Here is an 18,734-nt window from a genome sequence, read left to right as displayed (position 1 = left end):
AAATATGATAGAATAAATTATGTACTTTTAACATCCAATAAGCTTTTGATATTTTGAGTACTCATCTTTATTGTTTTTTCAATAGCATCATTTGCGGATGTGACTAAACAGAGCTCATTTTAACTTGTTTTCTGTATCAAATGGATGTGAAAACAATATTCTTAAGTGGACGACCCCTTGGCTGTGCATGAGGGAAGCGTCGTGGTGGAAGCCATTGCTCCTTTCCAATGATCTATTGTAGCTTAAGAAAGTAGTGATACATATTTAGTAAAGGATCATCAAAACACCAAGCTATCCAATGTAAAGACAGTTTTCAATGTTGGTTATCCAGTTACAAAAGCGACCCCATAGGTTTTTGCTTTCACTTCTCCCTAAAATTGCAATCATGGTAAAATCTTGGTTTATTTAATAATTAATCATCAGGCTCGTTCAAATTAATTTGTGAAAGAAAATAGTAGAATGAGAATGAATGATAAATATAATGTATTTAAATTTTAGTTATTATGATGTGTTTGACGCTATAAATGTTTCTCTTGTCATCATAAAAGGGAAAAAGAAGATAAATGTTCGACAAATGACAATAATGATAAGTCTCATTAACTGTAAGTTTTAAATTATTCGCGTTTTTTAGTATATTCCCGCGCTCCGAAGCAAATACAAGCGATACAGATCATAAATATGACCCGACACCTAACATAACCACAGTTTCACACTGAATCTCAAAAGTAATTTGAAAACTGTGAGCTGTGATTTGAAAACAGAAAGGGATAGAATCTATAGTTGGATTTGCACCCAAATAAGTAAACCACCTGCCTAAATATATTTCAAAGTTCAATTCCATTGCACATAAATATAAATATTCATCCCTAAAACTTCTGTCTCTTTTGGTTCAAACAAGCATAACCAAATCCTAGCTAATTGAAACATGCTATGGAGTGGATTGGAAAAAACAGAAACAAAAGCTGAGCAAAAAAGAAAAAGTATGAAGCAGAAAGCTGCAAATGGAGGAAGATAAAGGAAGGAGAGACAAAGAAACACAGACACATCCTCTCCCTCTCCCTCTCTCTCTCTGTAAGCACTCTCTCTCTCTCTCTCTCTAAAAATGTTACATAACACAGAAGAGAGAGTTAGTTGTGGAGGTGGGATGGAAGAGAAGGAAAAAAGCGGAGAGAGATGATGAGGGAAAGAGAGAGAAAAAGGGAGGAATATGGGCAGTGAGAGAAAGTGCTGAAGAGCCTCTGGACCGACACGTGGCGCGTTCTGATTGGTGTTGAGCTTTCAACCGCATCAAATAAGCTACAACAACGTCACGAAACCAAAAAGCAAGAACAAGTTGAGAGGAGGAGAGAGAAAGTACCCACTTCTATCTCTCTCTATCTCTCTCCTGCCATGTCAGAGTGTAACCCCGTTCCTATGACCCCGGCGAATCCGTATTTGTATGCTTTCTCTCTCTAGAAAAAATATTTAAAAAAGGATAAATGAGTAAGATGGGAAAAACCAAAAACTCTCTCTTTCCTCTCTCCCTATTTATTTCCTCTGTCTCCCATTCGCTTTCTCTCTCCTCCTCGTATCTCCCCACAGCCTGCCTTCCATGCCCTAAACCCCTTCCCCCTCCACCTCCCCAGCTCTTCCTCCCAATTCAGCTGCCTCATGCTGCTGCTCTGTTTCTTGGGTTTTTGATCCATTACTTGATTGGTAAGCTTCTTAATTTACCTGGGCAGTCTTTATTTCTCTGTTTTTGCTCATTTTTTGGTTGTTTGTTCTGGGTTTTTTGAATTTGTGTGAGTTGAAACTTGCCCATGTGTGTTTTTTTGGTGGTTTTGATGTGGGTTTTGTTTGATTGTTGAAAGATTGTGTATTTTGAGCTTTGATTGCGGTGGAAAATGGCGGGGTGTTCTTGTTTAGTGGAATCTTGGTTTTTGTAGAATCTAGATTGTGTAATAAATTATTAATAGGTGTTGAAATGGGGTTTTGCGTTTAGCTGCAGCTGAATGTGTTTGCATGTTTAAGTTTTAGTTGATTGGATTGTTAATTTTATCATTGTTTTGGTAGATTGCATTGGGCATTTGAAAGTGGTAGATTGGAAAAGATGGTTAAATTGTTCGATTGTCGGGTCTGTAGTGTGTCGGTTTTGCAGTAATGTTGCAGTATATATGCTAGTTTTCTCGGCGTGTTAAGAGTATCTTCTTATCTCATGCTGCTACGGAGTTGGTGTTCGGCAATGTACCTTATAACTGTTAATCCATTATCATATTCAAGTGACTTATGCTTTTGTATCAGGTGCTGAGGTTGAGTTATTTGAGAGCCGTCACTGTGGACCGTGGTAGCTGATAAAGATTTCATTTTTAGGAATTCCAATTTGCTTAGCCCTACCAAATCTAACTATTATTCTGGTAAGTCACTTGCATCCATTATCCTTGATAATTTTGCGTTTGCTTCAAACACCTAATTAATAAGTTGTATGACGTTTTTGCATGTAGAACCTCTGATGTATTGACTAATTCATGGTTCCTGACGTGCTTGCTCTCACTCTTGACTACGTATGTAAGACCCAGGTCTAAAAGATGAAGGAAGGCAGTTCGTCACCTAGTAAAATGATAAACAGGAATTGGGTCTTGAAACGAAAACGTAGAAAGCTTCCTCATGGACCTGATCAATCTAATGGCAAAGAAGACGCTTCAGTGGCCTCAGAATCTCCAGGGAAGACTTCTTCATCTAAGCGCAAGCTGAAAAATGAATTAATTTCTGAGCGGTTTCAATCCAAGAAGAAGGGAAATGACGGGGTTAGTTTTTGCATAATTGAAATTACTCAACTGATTTCTTTAACCTGAAAAGTTCATGAAGAAAAACGTCATTGGAATAATTTTATCATGCCACTGAAGCTTAAGGGAAAATTTTATAGGACGGCAATAAGGTCGGCGATGCTGTATGGCACAGAATGTTGGGCGGTGAAACATCAACACGTACACAAAATGGGTGTAGCGGAGATGAGGATGCTTCGTTGGATGTGTGGGCACACAAGAAAGGATAAGATTAGGAATGAGGATATCCGGGGTAAAGTAGGAGTAGCCGAAATTGAAGGAAAGATGAGAGAAAATCGGTTACGGTGGTTTGGACATGTGCAAAGAAGGCCTACTGACGCTCCGATTAGAAGATGCGACGATGGGACAGAGGTTCAGGGCCGAAGGGGTAGAGGAAGACCTAGGAAAACTTTGGAAGAGACTCTAAGAAAAGACTTAGAGTACTTGGATCTAACGAAGGACATGACACAGGATCGAGCACAATGGCGTTCTAAGATTCATATAGCCGATCCCACTCAGTGACTTGGATTTTCCAAGTCTCCAACCGAGAAGTTTTCCTCACTCGGAAAATTAAGGGAACACTACCCCAACCTACATGCTCCACTCAGAAAGCTTCAACATACAAGCTTCAACAAAAGAAAATTCAAAGAACTTAGCGAAGAAGGCTTTGGTGTATTTAACACAATACGTTGAAATGAAGGAAAGCTTATTTATTGATATCCCCGATAAGCTACAAATATGTACATATACATGAGTCAAAATAAACACACAAGAGGGAGCCTTCACAAAGGTTGCTTAGGAGAAGTCTCAGCAGTCGGTAGAGCCCCAGAAAGAGAAGGCACCGGAGGGGGATCATTTGGAGCCTCAGTACTGGACAGAACCCTAGAAGGAGGAGGCATCAGAGGTTGATCATTTGGAGCTTCATTACGCGGTACAGCCCCAGAAGACGAAGGCAATAAATGCCTTTGGAACAAACCTACAAATCTCTGATGATCAAGTAAAACCTGACCATCAGTTTCCTTCATCTGGTCAAGCTTCCTCTTCATGTTTGTAGCATAGTCATGTGCGAGCCGGTGCAACTGTTTATTCTCATGCTTGAGCCCTCTAATCTCCTGTTTGAGACTCATCACTTCAGCCGCCAATGATTCAACTTGGCGGGTTCGAGCAAATAGGCGTTGGGCCATATTAGACACAGAACCTGCACACTGAACACTGAGAGCCAGCGAATCCTTAACAGCTAACTCATCAGACCGTTTGGAAAGTAGTCTGTTATCTTTGGGAGTGAGAAGGTTCCTGGCCACCACCGCAGCGGTCATATCATTCTTCATCACGGAATCCCCAACGGTAAGAGGACCAGTAGGGGAGACGAAGGATGGGCGCCATATGTTGTCTGGAGAAGGCGGGGCTGCCTCTTCAACAAGGTTCAAGTCAAAACGACGGTCGGAGGGGCCAGACATTTTCAAAGGTGTTGAAGAGAGAAGAGGTCGGACAAATCAAGATCTTAGAAGTGCAAGAATGAAGCTTCTACTGGTGGAGATTCAAGTGTGCTTTGGAACTTAATGTCAGCCCTTATAAAAATCTGCACTCGACGGAGCTTCAGAAATCGAAGAGGCGCCTGCTCAGAAATCGAAGAGGCGTTTGCTTTCTCAAAAGCTGGGCTGCTTAGAGATCACGAGGGTTGATCTCAGAAATCTAAGAGGCGTTTGCTTTCTCAAAAGTTGGGCTGCTCAAAGACCACGAAGGCTGGTCTCAGAAATTGAAGAGGCGCTCGCTTTCTCAAAAGCTGGGCTCCCCAGAGACCACGAGGGCCGATCTCAGAAATCGAAGAGGCACCTACTTTTCCAGCCTTGTCAGCACCTGTCACGCGCACACTCAGCTTTGCGGAAATTATGGGCATTCTGTCGAAGACTTCTGGGGAAGTAGAAAACACATGAATCTTACTGTTCAATCACCCACTTCCCACACGCAACAATAGCTCATGGGTACCACAGAAAACTTTGCCAAAGTTCTCTGCCAAAGTCGAGCACGTGAAGCTTGCAGCTCCCACTACATCGCTCTGACCAAGAAGGGTAAAAGAATAGCAAAGAAACAGCACTAACAAAGTTTAGACCCATAAATTTTGAAGGTCTAGCTACCATATTATTACCCACAAGGGTAAAGGAACAGTACCACTGCTGGATAATTGGACAGTCCCTGTGTGTCAACCTCTGTGCTTCGTGGCAAGGTAGACTAGCAAACATGCCCAACCTTTACTCACATTCGAGAAAACACTCCCAATAAGATTGCTTGCTCCAAAATCGAAGAGGCACCGTCCTCCGAATCTCGAGAGCCAGACTCCCAACATGACTACTTTCTTAAAAATCGAAGAGAGGGTAAAGGAACAGTACCATTGCTGGATAATTGGAAAGTCCCTGTGTGTCAACCTCTGTGCTTCGTGGCAAGGTAGACTAGCAAACATGCCCAACCTTTACTCACATTCGAGAAAACACTCCCAACAAGATTGCTTGCTCCAAAATCGAAGAGGCACCGCCCTCCGAATCTCGAGAGCCAGACTCCCAACATGATTACTTTCTAAAAAATCGAAGAGACACTGCTCCCCGAATCTTCGAGAGCCAGACCCCCAGCGTGACTGCTTTCTCAAAAATCGATGAGGCATCGTTCTTCGAATCAATCGAAGAGGCGCTCGCTTTCTCAAAAGCTGGGCTGCTCAGAGACCACGAGGGCCGATCTCAGAAATCGAAGAGGCACCTACTTTTCTAGCCTTGTCAGCACCTGTCACACGCACACTCAGCTTTGCAGAAATTATGGGCATTCTGTCGAAGACTTCTGGTGAAGTAGAAAGCACATGAATCTTACTGTTCAATCACCCACTTCCCACACGCAACAATAGCTCATGGGTACCACAGATAACTTTGCCAAAGTTCTCTGCCAAAGTTGAGCACGTGAAGCTTGCAGCTCCCACTACATCGCTCTGACCAAGAAAGGTAAAAGAATAGCAAAGAAACAACACTAACAAAGTTTAGACACATAAATTTTGAAGGTCTAGCTACCATATTATTACCCACAAGGGTAAAGGAACAGTACCACTGCTGGATAATTGGAAACTCCCTGTGTGTCAACCTCTGTGCTTCGTGGCAAGGTAGACTAGCAAACATGCCCAACCTTTACTCACATTCGAGAAAACACTCCCAACAAGATTGCTTGCTCCAAAATCGAAGAGGCACCGTCCTCCGAATCTCGAGAGCCAGACTCCCAACATGACTACTTTCTCAAAATCGAAGAGAGGGTAAAGGAACAGTACCATTGCTGGATAATTGGAAAGTCCCTGTGTATCAACCTTTGTGCTTCGTGGCAAGGTAGACTAGCAAACATGCCCAACCTTTACTCACATTCGAGACAACACTCCCAACAAGATTACTTGCTCCAAAATCGAAGAGGCACCGCCCTCCGAATCTCGAGAGCCAGACTCCCAACATGATTACTTCCTCAAAAATCGAAGAGACACTGCTCTCCGAATCTCGAGAGCCAGACCCCCAGCATGATTGCTTTCTCAAAAATCGAAGAGGCATCGTTCTCCGAATCTCGAGAGCCAGATACCACAGACCACTTTTTCAAAGTGCTCTGACAGAGTTAAAACATGTGAAACTGACAGCTCCCACTACCGTGCTATGACCAAGCAGGGTAAAGGAATAGCATTACTACTTGTTAGGGAGACTCCTATATATGTCAACCTCCATCCCCAACGGACAGGCAGACCTGCAAAAATGCTCAACCCTTCATCATATCTGAGAGGGCACTCCCAACGAAGCCTTTCGAAATATTCAGCTTTCTTTCCCCCCGATAATACCTCTGCAAACAAGCTATACTAGAGCAAGAATATCTCATATCATCAGGGTTAAAAGCAAGAGTATCCCATATCATGCTTTTTCCCTGTCTTTTCCTTTGGCCTTGTTTTTACCTGCAAGACAAGGAGAAAGAGAGCAATCAGTCAGCACTTGGAATCAAGCTTCCAGCCAAGAACTGACTGCCTGGAACCCCTTACCTGATTACTTACCTGGCATTGCTCTCGAGTACTCATCTTCAACATCTTATGTTTCCAGGGAAGATTCTGCATCTGCTTGAGGAACAGATAGGGCAAGTGCGAAGGATACAAGGAAGCATGTGGAGACAAGCGTAACAGCACACGTGCCGATACATCCATTACTCTGTCAAAAGCAAAAGTATCCCATATCAGCAGGGTGGAACGTACTCTAGATTTGATGGACTTGTTTTGACCCTCAAATTCTTCAGTCGGCCTTATACTCTGGAGGAAACCAGAAAACCCTCCAGCTCAGTTCAAGAATAAGCCTGTGGAAAGTTACTTCTTCAAAAGCAAAAGTATCTCATATCATCTCTTCTCATTTTTCTTCTCTTTATCCTTCATGCTGCTGCAAGATGGGGAGAAGGTGAACAATCAGTCGGAGCTCTGATTGCTTACCTTGTCTGTCACCTCTTTCAGCAGACCCCCTAGCTCGGCGACTTGGGGGACTCCTACTACATGGTTTGTATCGCGCTTGACCAAGCCTGAAACTACAAGTAAGCTTCAAGTGAAATTGATACATTACCTTGTGCATCTCCACCAGTTAAAGATACCACCCCTGGATGGAGGAAGAGTACTTCCAGAGAAGATGCCACATCTACCTATGAGACAGATAAGGCAAGTCAAGACGACTCCACACTCCGATACTTAGAAGTTTCGTGATTACGAGATCATTCTCCCACAATATTTCTTAATGTCATTTGTACTAAATCATTCACTTGTACTCACTAAAGGAGAGCTTGAACCTATGTACTTGTGTAAACCCTTCACAATTAATAAGAACTCTTCTATTCCGTGGACGTAGCCAATATGGGTGAACCACGTACATCTTGTGTTTGCTTTCCTATCTCTATCCATTTATATACTTATCCACACTAATGACCGGAGCAATCTAGCGAAGATCACAAAAAGCGACCGTTTTCGCTACCTAGGATCTATCTTGCAAGAGAACGGAGAATTAGATGGAGATCTCAACCATAGAATACGAGCTGGATGGATGAAGTGTTAGAATGCATCCGGCGTGTTGTGTGACCGTCGTAGGCCACTGAAGCTCAAGGGAAAATTTTATAGGACGGCAATAAGGCCAGCGATGTTGTATGGCACAGAATGTTGGGCGGTGAAGCATCAACACGTACACAAAATGGGTGTAGCGGAGATGAGGATGCTTCGTGGGATGTGTGGGCACACGAGAAAGGATAAGATTGGGAATGAGGATATCCGAGGTAAAGTAGGAGTAGCCGAAATTGTAGGAAAGATGAGAGAAAATCGGCTCCGGTGATTTGGACATGTGCAAAGAAGGCCGAATGACGCTCCGGTTCGAAGATGTGACTACGGGACAGAGGTTCAGGGCCGAAGGGGTAGAGGAAGACCTAGGAAAACTTTGGAAGAGACTCTAAGAAAAGACTTAGAGTACTTGGATCTAACGGAGGACATGACACAAAACCGAGCGCAATGGCGTTCTAGGATTCATATAGCCGACCCCACTTAGTGGGAAAAGGCTTTGTTGTTGTTGTTGTTGTTGTATATTATTCTTTAGTCACTCTAGCATGAGCTTTGTTTGCGATGGTGGTGCTGATGTTTTGATTCAAACGTTTTCAACCTGTGGTTTCTAGTTCTTCATACAAAAGTTATTCTGCAGCCTACCTAAGTTCTTTGTGATTTGAAACGCTGTACTTGTTACACACACGAAGCTTTTAAGTGGAAGGCTTAAAATTTCAATATACTCGAGTCTGTTCAATTGAAAACTAGAGATAGGTATCTACAGTTAAATTGATTCCTGGGAAGATGGTATGTTGATGATAATCATATGAGATTTGATGGACTCAAGGGTCAAAGTTAAATTCTGACGGAAACAGTTCCTGGTCTGCTGAAGGGTTAGAAAAACATAAAGAATGGGCTCATATTTTTTTGGGTTTAGTATTCCTTTTGAGTTTGTTGGCACAACATATTGTCAGATACAGTAACAGCATTTGTACTGCAGTTTATCGTATCTGCATGGAACATAATATTTTGCATGTTAGCAGTCTGATGTTAGCTTTAGAGCGATAAGTAGATACTTATGTTTTGTGCCTACTCTGTAATATTAGTTTCTTTTTAGTTCTCTTACTTCATGCAACTTTTTGTCTAATCTAATGTTCTCTCATCCAGTATTTCTACGAGTGCGTGGTCTGTGACCTTGGCGGTAACTTGTTATGTTGTGATAGCTGTCCCCGAACCTATCATCTCCAGTGTCTTAATCCACCTCTTAAGGTAGATATATTTTGACGGTACTATGATCGCTTGTTTTTCATGATCCCCTTTTTTTTATTGCAATTATGGTTTTTTCCTTTGTTGTAAGATCTTTAATTGTTATATTCATTGCGTGAAGCGCATTCCCAATGGGAAGTGGCAATGTCCAACTTGCTGTCAGAAAAGTGATCAGAAAAGTAATCTGCTTGAACCCAGAAACTTTTTGACGGATACCATTTCAAAACGAGCAAGAACAAAACTTGTCACTACGAAGTCCAAAACTGGAATGAAGTCATCTGACGGGGAGAAAGTATCACATAACTTTGGAAACTCCATTGTTGCAAAGAAAAGATCCTCAAGCAAAGGAAAAGCTGTTTTAACCCATGGAGTCAAATCCTTAGAGAAGAACTCCCAGATAGATATATGTAGCACCAAGCCGACTCATTCAACAGTTGGTGGTTCTGCAGACGGTATTTCATCTTGTGTGAATGTTGATGATGAAAAGAGATCCAGCATTGTCCCAGAAGAGAATTCCACAGACAGAAAGTCGAGCTCTCCTGCTAAAGAAGTTTCATCTCATTCTAAAGTTATAGCATCAGAGACGAAGGAAGAAGCTCCTGAGGTATCTGCCTCTCCTGATGTGAAGCCTGATATGTCTTGTACTGATGGATCTCCACGCAAGACCATTGTTCTTGCGATCAGTGCTACAACTGACAAGGCTAAAAAGAGAAAACACAAAGGAAATAATGATAAGAGTAAAAAGAAGCGCAGGAACGATAAGGGGAAGTCTGTTAGTATTTCTGAACAATCTGGATCTAAGGCAAATACTGCAAAACTGAGGATTGGTAAAGCACCTCGTAAGCATAAATCTATTAACCATGGGGTTTCTGCATCTTTGCCAAGAGAAGAAATTGGAACCAAGAAGTCAGATATTCAAAGCAAAGACAAGGTATCATTAATTTTTTTATTTATTTTAAATTGGACCCATGTTCATATGCAGGAACCATCAATAGGCTTTTAATGACTTCTTAATAGTTTTCCGAATCTTGCTGGTTTTTTATACTGTTATCAGTTATCACTGTTATTTCCATCAAATAATTTCTTGTTCTTAATGTCGATAGGCTGGTGTTATAGGGATAAGTCCTTAGTTATGTTTATTTATACGTAGTAAATATCATTGATTTGTTTCAGGAGCTTCCTGAGGGAGCAAACGACTCATCACATAATGCAGATAAAGCTGGAAGTCATGCAGTTGAAACACCAATTTGTAGAGATAGTTTTACTGCTCAACCTCTGCAGGTAAATGAGTCTTCTAGAGTGTCAGAATGTTTTTATTGCTGGATGTGGATATATAGAAAATATGCTCTTGTTTTGGTTACTTGACGTTGCTATACAGATTAATTTGTTTCTTGTATGCCCATGTCACAGGTTGATAGGGTTTTGGGATGTCGAGTTCAGGGTGACAATGCTGAATCTTCTCGTCATATACGTATGACAGCTGCTTCTGACCTGTGTCCTGATGATTTGCAAGTTACTGAGACTCAAAACAGACTCGCAGATGGAAATTCTGCTTGTGATAACGACATGGATGTCGGAGCTGCTGACAAAATTGTCAATGGTGGTGATGGGGATGAAAATCTTATCGAGGGTTGTGAAAATGTTGTCAGTGGTGCTGATAGGGATGAAAGCATGAAGGATGATAATCTCGTGGAGGGTTGCGAAAATGTTGTCAACGGTGTTGATGGGGATGAAAGCACAAAGGATGATGTTAGAGTGGACAAAATACATGTGTACAGAAGATCTGTGAACAAAGAAGGTAAAAAAGCTAATTCCATGGAAGTGTTGAGGATGGGTGCTAAGGATTTGAGTCCTGCTAACAGAATTTGTAGAGATCAAGAGGAATCTGCTGTAGCTGCAGATGATTCAGTAAAAACCCCCAAAAAAATTGTGACTGCGGAGAATACCGAAGTTAGTCTGAAAAGTCTTGATAATGATGAGGTTCGTGAAATTGAAATGCATGTATCCCTTGACACCGAAGACAAAAAAGATGCAGATACAGAAACTGGACTCAGTAGCAGCCCTCAAACCAAAATTCAGGGGCCCTCACTGGCTGATCTTGCAGGTGGAAGTGATGGGACTGTATCGTATGAATTTTTAGTTAAGTGGGTGGGTAAGTCTCATATTCATAATAGTTGGATCTCTGAATCTGAGCTAAAAGTCTTGGCCAAGAGAAAATTAGAAAATTACAAGGCTAAGTATGGAACTGCTGTTATAAATATCTGTGAGGAACGGTGGAAGCAACCACAGCGGGTGATTGGTCTACGCGGTGTTGAAAATGGTTCAGGTGAAGCTCTGATAAAGTGGACTGGTCTCCCATACGTTGAATGCACTTGGGAAAGATTGGACAAGCCTGTCATTAAAAATTCTCAGAATCTGATCGATCAATTTAATCAGTTTGAGCGCCAAACACTGGAAAACAATGCTTCTAAGGATGATTCATCAAAGGGGAAGGTTAGTTGTCAGCAAAGTGAAATAGTTACTCTGACAGAGCAGCCTAAGGAACTGAAGGGTATATTGTTTCCTCATCAGCTTGAAGCACTTAATTGGTTGCGTAAATGCTGGCATAAATCCAAGAATGTAATACTAGCGGATGAGATGGGGCTTGGTAAAACTGTGTCAGCTTGTGCTTTTATTTCATCGTTATACGTTGAGTTCAAAGCCACTCTGCCTTGTTTAGTCTTGGTTCCACTTTCCACAATGCCTAATTGGCTTGCTGAGTTTTCATTATGGGCTCCTGAATTGAATGTTGTGGAATATCATGGGTGTGCTAAAGCACGAACCATAATTCGCCAGCAAGAATGGCATGCTAGTGATCCAAATACGTTGAATAAGAAAACATCTGCGTATAAATTTAATGTTCTTTTAACTACGTATGAAATGGTTCTTGCTGATTCCTCACATCTCCGCGGGGTTCCTTGGGAAGTTCTCATAGTTGATGAAGGTCATCGTTTGAAAAATTCAGGAAGTAAGCTTTTCAGCTTGCTCAACTCCTTGTCTTTCCAGCATCGTGTACTGTTGACTGGTACCCCTCTTCAGAACAACATTGGTGAAATGTATAACTTGCTTAACTTCTTGCAGCCGGCATCATTCCCTTCCCTTTCTGCATTTGAGGAAAGGTTTAATGATCTTACAACTGCAGAAAAGGTGGATGAATTGAAAAAACTTGTTGCTCCACATATGCTTCGGAGGCTTAAAAAGGATGCTATGCAAAATATCCCCCCCAAGACTGAACGGATGGTTCCTGTTGAGCTGTCCTCTATCCAAGCTGAATACTACCGTGCAATGCTGACAAAGAATTATCAGATATTGCGGAATATTGGAAAAGGGGTGGCACAACAATCCATGCTAAACATCGTAATGCAGTTAAGGAAAGTCTGCAATCATCCGTATCTTATACCTGGCACTGAGCCTGACTCTGGGTCTGCAGAGTTCCTTCATGAAATGCGGATAAAGGCTTCGGCCAAGTTGACTCTGTTGCATTCTATGCTTAAGATTTTGCACAAAGAGGGTCACAGAGTCCTCATCTTTTCACAGATGACCAAGCTGCTAGATATCCTCGAGGATTATTTGGCCATAGAATTTGGACCTAAAACATATGAGAGAGTAGACGGCTCTGTTTCGGTGACTGATCGTCAATCTGCAATTGCACGTTTTAACCAAGATCAAAGCCGATTTGTCTTTTTGTTATCAACACGCTCTTGCGGCCTTGGTATCAATTTGGCAACAGCTGACACTGTCATTATCTATGATTCTGATTTCAACCCGCATGCTGATATTCAAGCTATGAACCGAGCACATCGAATTGGACAGTCAAAACGACTTCTGGTATATCGGCTTGTAGTTCGTGCTAGTGTTGAAGAGCGCATCTTGCAGCTTGCAAAAAAGAAACTTATGCTTGATCAGCTTTTTGTGAATAAGTCGGGATCCCAAAAAGAAGTGGAGGATATTATAAAATGGGGAACAGAGGAGCTTTTTAATGATTCTCCTAGCACTGATGGAAAAGATACCGATGAAAATAACAGTAACAAAGATGAGGCAGTGGCAGATGTAGAACATAAGCATAGGAAGCGGACTGGTGGCTTGGGAGACGTTTATACAGATAAGTGCACAGATAGCAGCAACAAGATTGTATGGGATGAAAGTGCAATTTCAAAGTTGCTTGACCGTTCAGACCTTCAGTCTAGTTCAACTGATATTGCTGAAGGAGAAATGGAAAATGACATGCTTGGCTCAGTAAAGGTAAACTATTAAACTTATCTAATGCATTGAGTTTTTTTTTTCCCGATTAGAAGTCTTTACAGTGATTTTATATCTGATGCCACTTGAAAGCATGACTGTTAAGCCTCCCTCTCGCTCACTTTCGGATTAAAACTAAAACTACAGTTTTTCGACCCAGATTGATATTATTTGTCCATTTTTCCTTCCTTCATCGGGTCAGTAATAAATTAATAATTAGTTGACTTGTTTTTGATAGTTTTTGTGTCAGTTTTGTAATTGATTAGATTGGATGTGATCACTCTAGTCCGCGAAATTTTTTCGTTTCTCTCAATATGCTATGTGTCCTGTTGAACCTTTTTTGGAGACCCTATTTTGGTTTGATGCTTCTCATAGTTGTAAAAGAAAGCATTCATTCTTTTCATCTTTTGTTCCATGCATATTGATCTTGTTATCCTACTTTATGCTGCTTTTATCTTGCATGCAAATTGCCCAATAAGGACTGATAGTCAACAAAGTCAAAATTCCAAATTCGCCTGTTTCGTTCTTTATCTCATAAAGTTTCTAACTTCAATTTTAATCAGGCCACCGAATGGAATGAGGAACCAGCTGAAGAACAGGGAGCTGAATCACCTCCAGGTGCAAGTGATGATACTGGTGTACAAAATACTGAAGGGAAAGAGGATAACATGGTTACTGAAGAAAATGAATGGGACAGACTTTTGCGCCTTAGGTAACAAATTCTTCTACATCACCCTTGTTCAGTGTTCCATGTGTTATTACCGCTGCTCTTCTAATCTGCTAATTCATATTATCTACATTCAAACATTAGTGTTCTGATGAGGTTTTCCTGTGTACCTTTCGCTTTCCGTCTCCCGTTATCCTGATTTATTAAGGACTTATTTGTATTTTGATGGGTTTATAGGTGGGAGAAATACCAAAGCGAGGAGGAAGCAGCTCTTGGTCGTGGGAAGCGCCAACGGAAAGCGGTTTCTTACAGAGAAGCATATGCTGCACACCCAACTGAAACATTGAGTGAGGTACTTCAGTTAGACATATGATTGAATGAAGCATGTTGCTTTTTTCTAGTCTACCTTTCTTTTGTATCTGCACTTTCACAGTACTGCTGAAATTGTTGCTAAGAAAAACTTTTGCTTTCTTTTTCAACTGCAGATACACTTTCCTGAAAATTACTTAACTCCTTTAACTGAATTCTATGTGGTTGTAGGTTGGCTGTACTTGTTTCAGGCCCTTTGCTTCTAACTTGTCTTTTGACTTGCATGAATTCATATATAGTGCAGATAATTTTTTTTCCTTAGGCTCCTGGACTATCTGGGCAGAAAGTTACTGCATAATTAGTTTGGTTAAGTTGCTTATCGGCAGAAATCTAATCGGTTGCATGTAAGCAGGGTGCTGACGAGGAGCATGAGCCCGAACCAGAGCCAGAGAGGGAGTACACACCTGCTGGACGAGCTTTGAAAGAAAAGTTGTAAGTTCAGATTTCCTTCAAGTAGTTATACCGTAATTGCTTTAGTTCAGCATTTTTGCGACATACGTAGTTGTGTTTTGTAAAAGGGATATACGTGTGTACCTTTCACATTTTCTGATTTTAGTTTAATTGATTTTAGAACTGGAGCCTTAATATATGGATTATCAAATTTGAACCTAATCTCTATAAATAATTTGGTGGATTTTGGAGTAGAAAATATTTCAGATATTTAGGCAGTGACAAATTTATTGAGTTGTAGGCATTTAGATTTGGTTGGAAGTCCTGAATAAATGGTTCCAGTGTACTAGTGATAAGTTTTTATGCATTGTCTAAATTTTTGATTGTGGATGTCGTTAATTACTTGTATTTTTACTCAACAGTGCTAAGCTCCGAGCTAGACAAAAAGAACGACTTGCTCAGAGGAATGCAGTTGAAGAACCTCAACCTAGTGAGGGACTACCTGTTGAGTCACTACCTCAGGGTCCTACCAACACTGCCAAAGATGGGGATCAAGCAACTGAATTAGTTCAGTTTTTCAGGGAGAGGCCTTCTGTAATTGACTTGGAGGACGATAAGTTAGATCCCCCTAAGGCCAAGACTGATTCGCCCTTACGATTGGGCCGGCTATTGAAGCATAAAAGCAGTCACCTTGATCTTTCTGTTAATTCTCTTGACTACATGCCACCTGATATTTTCCTTCCCAGTCACCAGGTTCCGGGAACAAGCTCACTGCCCTCAAATAATTTATTACCTGTTCTGGGACTCTGTGCTCCCAATGCTAGTCAAATAGGATCATCAAATAAGAAATTTTCAAGGTCAAACGGCAGACAAAAAGGAGCTCGGCCAGAGTTTCCATTTAGTCTGGATCCTCGGTCTGGGACTGTGAATGAGACAGAAGTAAATGGTGATGACATGAAGCTATCAGATGCACCAGCTGAAGTATCACGTCTCAAGAATAAGTTGATTAACATCCCAAATGGTGGTTTTCCATTTAGGCCGGTAAAAACTCTCTTTCACTCTCTCTCTCTCTCTCTCTCTCTCTCTCTCTATATATATATATATATATATATATATATATATATATATATATATATATATCTGCGTGTGAAAATTTTGTTGATACATGATCACTATGCTTGGTCTGTTTGCAGTATCCTCCGCCTGGTCAAGGAAGCGGTCATGATCATCCAGAAAGTTCCGGTGCTTCCTTTTCTGATTTCCAGGAAAAGATGGCATTGCCTAACTTACCATTTGATGAGAAATTGCTACCAAGATTCCCACTTGGAGCAAAGAACATGCTGAGTCCACATCTAGACTTCTTACCTAACTTGTCATTGGGTAGCAGACTCGAATCTGCTAGTGGCTCCTTGCAAGAACTTCCAACAATGTCATTGTTTCCGAATTTAAAATTTCCGCCAGATGCAGCCAGATATAATCAGCAAGATAGAGATGTGCCTCCCTCCTTGGGTTTGGGACATATGCCAACTAATTTTCCATCTTTTCCTGATAACCACCGGAAGGTGCTCGAAAACATAATGATGAGGACTGGTCCTGGATCAAGCAACTTATTCAAAAAGAAATTTAAGGCAGATGTGTGGACGGAAGATGAACTTGATTTTCTATGGATTGGTGTTCGTAGGCATGGAAGGGGCAATTGGGATGCAATGCTGAGAGACCCGAGGTTGAAGTTCTCAAAGTTTAAAACTTCAGAAGATCTGTCAGCTAGGTGGGAGGAGGAGCAACTCAAGATTTTAGATGGGTCAGCTTTTGCAGGGTCAAAGTCAATAAAAAAGACTGCCAAATCCTCACAGTTTCCAAGCATATCTGATGGGATGATGGCACGGGCACTGCATGGAAGTAGACTTGTTACACCGCCAAAATTTCAATCCCATTTGACAGATATAAAGCTGGGTTTTACTGATCTTTCATCTGGCTTTCCACATTTTGAATCATCTGATAGACTCGGTTTGCAGAATGAGCAATATCCCCCTATTCCATCTTGGTTTCATGATAAATTCAGGACTAATTTTTCTGAAGATTCTGCTGCCGGAGCTTCTGACAGAGCAGGGACATCTTCCAGTGTTCCCACTGAGCAGCCATTTGTTGTCACTTCTTTTGGTACCAGTTGCTTGGGTTCGTTAGGCTTGAATTCCGCTAGCAACTATGATGTACAGAAGAAGGAAGATGAACAGGGTGCTCATAGGTACGGCAAGTTGCCTTGCGTGCTCGATAGGTCACTGAATGCTTTACGTGATATGAATAATAATTTGGGAAGAGGTGAACCCTCCAGTTCAGGATTGCTGCCTAATCTCAAGAGTGGGATTTTAAAGGGAGAAGATGTTGCTGGAAGTAGTTCTTCGAAGGACACGCTACCCCATTGGCTACGGGAAGCTGTAAGTGTTCCTGCTAAACCCCCAGTACCTGACCTGCCACCCACAGTGTCCGCAATAGCTCAATCTGTCCGGTTGTTATATGGGGAGGAGAAGCGAAGTATTCCTCCATTTGTGATTCCCGGTCCACCTCCTTCGCTACCAAAGGATCCAAGGCGAAGTCTAAAGAAGAAAAGAAAGCAGAAATCACGTCTATTTAGGCGGGTTAAACTAGACATTGCTGGAAGAGGCCAGGACTTTCATAGCAGGCACGCTGGCGACAATGCTTCAAGCTCCATTCCAATGGCCCCATCATTTCCATTGCTTTCACAAGCAATGGCTGCAACTTCAGGCCTTTCACGGATTGAATCCGGCCTAAGTGCGCCTCCGAGTATGGTAAATCCATCATCCTCAGCGCCACATCTGAATCAGCAGAAGAAAACAACCATGGGATTGTCGCCTTCCCCTGAAGTGCTTCAATTGGTAGCATCCTGCGTTGCTCCAGGTCCACATTTGTCAGCAGCTTCTGGCATGGCAAGCTCAAGCTTCCGTGACGCAAAGCCCTCATTGCCAAACTCCGTTGACCAAGTTGAACTCTTGGACTCGCAAACTGCAACTGCTATGGTAAGAACGATCTCGCCTGTTAGAACATGTGATACTGTCAGCGGGGATTCCAGCAAGACACAGTCGGATCCCCCTAGGACAGAACGACCCGATGTAGAGGAAATTTCTTCTGAGGGCACTGTCTCGGATCATCCCGTGAGTGATCAGGAATCGTAGGTGTAATACGCGGAGCGAAGATTAGAACACAGCTATTCTTTCGTGTTATTCATGGCTCCGACGTGATTGAATTTTTGTAGGTTTCGTGTAGTGCATGATAAACTAGGGTTGTTAGGATATATTGTGTAAAGCTTATGTAAGAGAATGAAAGTATAGTGTTGTTGCCTTCCCATTTTTCCATGTGTGTATCCATGGAAGCTTTCTTCCTCCTTGTGGTCTCATCAATGAGGTCCGATTTGTGGCGCCGAACCGGTTGGTTTTGCTGAAAAAATGGCTGGTTTTGGACTTAGAATTTTCTGGTGGCCGTTTCCGTGTGGCGGTCTTGTGAACTGTTGATTTGTTTACAGTTGAGAGGAGTTCTGCGTTGAGCAACCAAATCTCGACTGGTTTTGTGCAAGTTTGTTTTGATACTTCAAGATTTGGTTGTTTAAGTGATTAAGGTTGATGCAGATGAAATTTGGTCTAACTAGAAGTTAAAGCAGAGTCTCTTGCACACTTCTTTATTTGTGGTCATCCAAAGAAATAAATTAAACGAAAACCACGGAATGTGAGGAGAAAAACAATGTGCGGTTACCATTTTTCTTTCTTTATCACGACTAATTGTGGACGGTACGTTGTTTCTGCATATTTTGTCATCTCATTTTTGTTTTGGGGGTAAAAATTTTCATGTCCCAGGATACAAATTTAATTTGGAACCTTGCTATATTTTGTCC

General features: G+C 41.7%; 1 protein-coding gene across 3 annotated transcripts; it reads left to right on the top strand.

Moving 5' to 3' along the window:
- Positions 1 to 1,439: 1,439 nt before the first annotated feature.
- On the top strand, positions 1,440 to 18,193 carry LOC126585683 (protein CHROMATIN REMODELING 4-like). 3 transcript variants are annotated; one of them, XM_050250160.1, is made up of 12 exons: positions 1,440 to 1,695; positions 2,281 to 2,393; positions 2,556 to 2,783; positions 9,028 to 9,129; positions 9,248 to 10,057; positions 10,300 to 10,407; positions 10,537 to 13,407; positions 13,968 to 14,116; positions 14,309 to 14,423; positions 14,793 to 14,872; positions 15,253 to 15,871; positions 16,024 to 18,193. In XM_050250160.1, exons 3-12 carry the CDS (start codon positions 2,565 to 2,567, stop codon positions 18,019 to 18,021), a joined length of 7,071 nt encoding a protein of 2,356 aa, XP_050106117.1. In that variant the 5' UTR covers positions 1,440 to 1,695; positions 2,281 to 2,393; positions 2,556 to 2,564; the 3' UTR covers positions 18,022 to 18,193. The 3 variants fall into 3 exon arrangements, with proteins under 3 accessions (XP_050106117.1, XP_050106115.1, XP_050106116.1); XM_050250158.1 differs by having other exon boundaries at positions 2,550 to 2,783; XM_050250159.1 differs by having other exon boundaries at positions 2,481 to 2,783.
- The last annotated feature ends 541 nt before the right edge of the window (positions 18,194 to 18,734 follow it).

This window comes from Malus sylvestris, chromosome 10 (assembly GCF_916048215.2).
Source record: "Malus sylvestris chromosome 10, drMalSylv7.2, whole genome shotgun sequence".
Lineage (NCBI taxonomy): Eukaryota > Viridiplantae > Streptophyta > Magnoliopsida > Rosales > Rosaceae > Malus > Malus sylvestris.
This window is presented reverse-complemented; position numbering and strand designations above follow the sequence as displayed.

Bases quoted from the DNA above. Each gene is read 5' to 3' on its own strand.
- LOC126585683 (XM_050250160.1), top strand. From the start codon at position 2,565: ATGAAGGAAGGCAGTTCGTCACCTAGTAAAATGATAAACAGGAATTGG. The intron at 10,058-10,299 runs GTATCATTAATT...GATTTGTTTCAG, and splicing joins ATATTCAAAGCAAAGACAAG to GAGCTTCCTGAGGGAGCAAA. The intron at 14,873-15,252 runs GTAAGTTCAGAT...TTTACTCAACAG, and splicing joins CGAGCTTTGAAAGAAAAGTT to TGCTAAGCTCCGAGCTAGAC.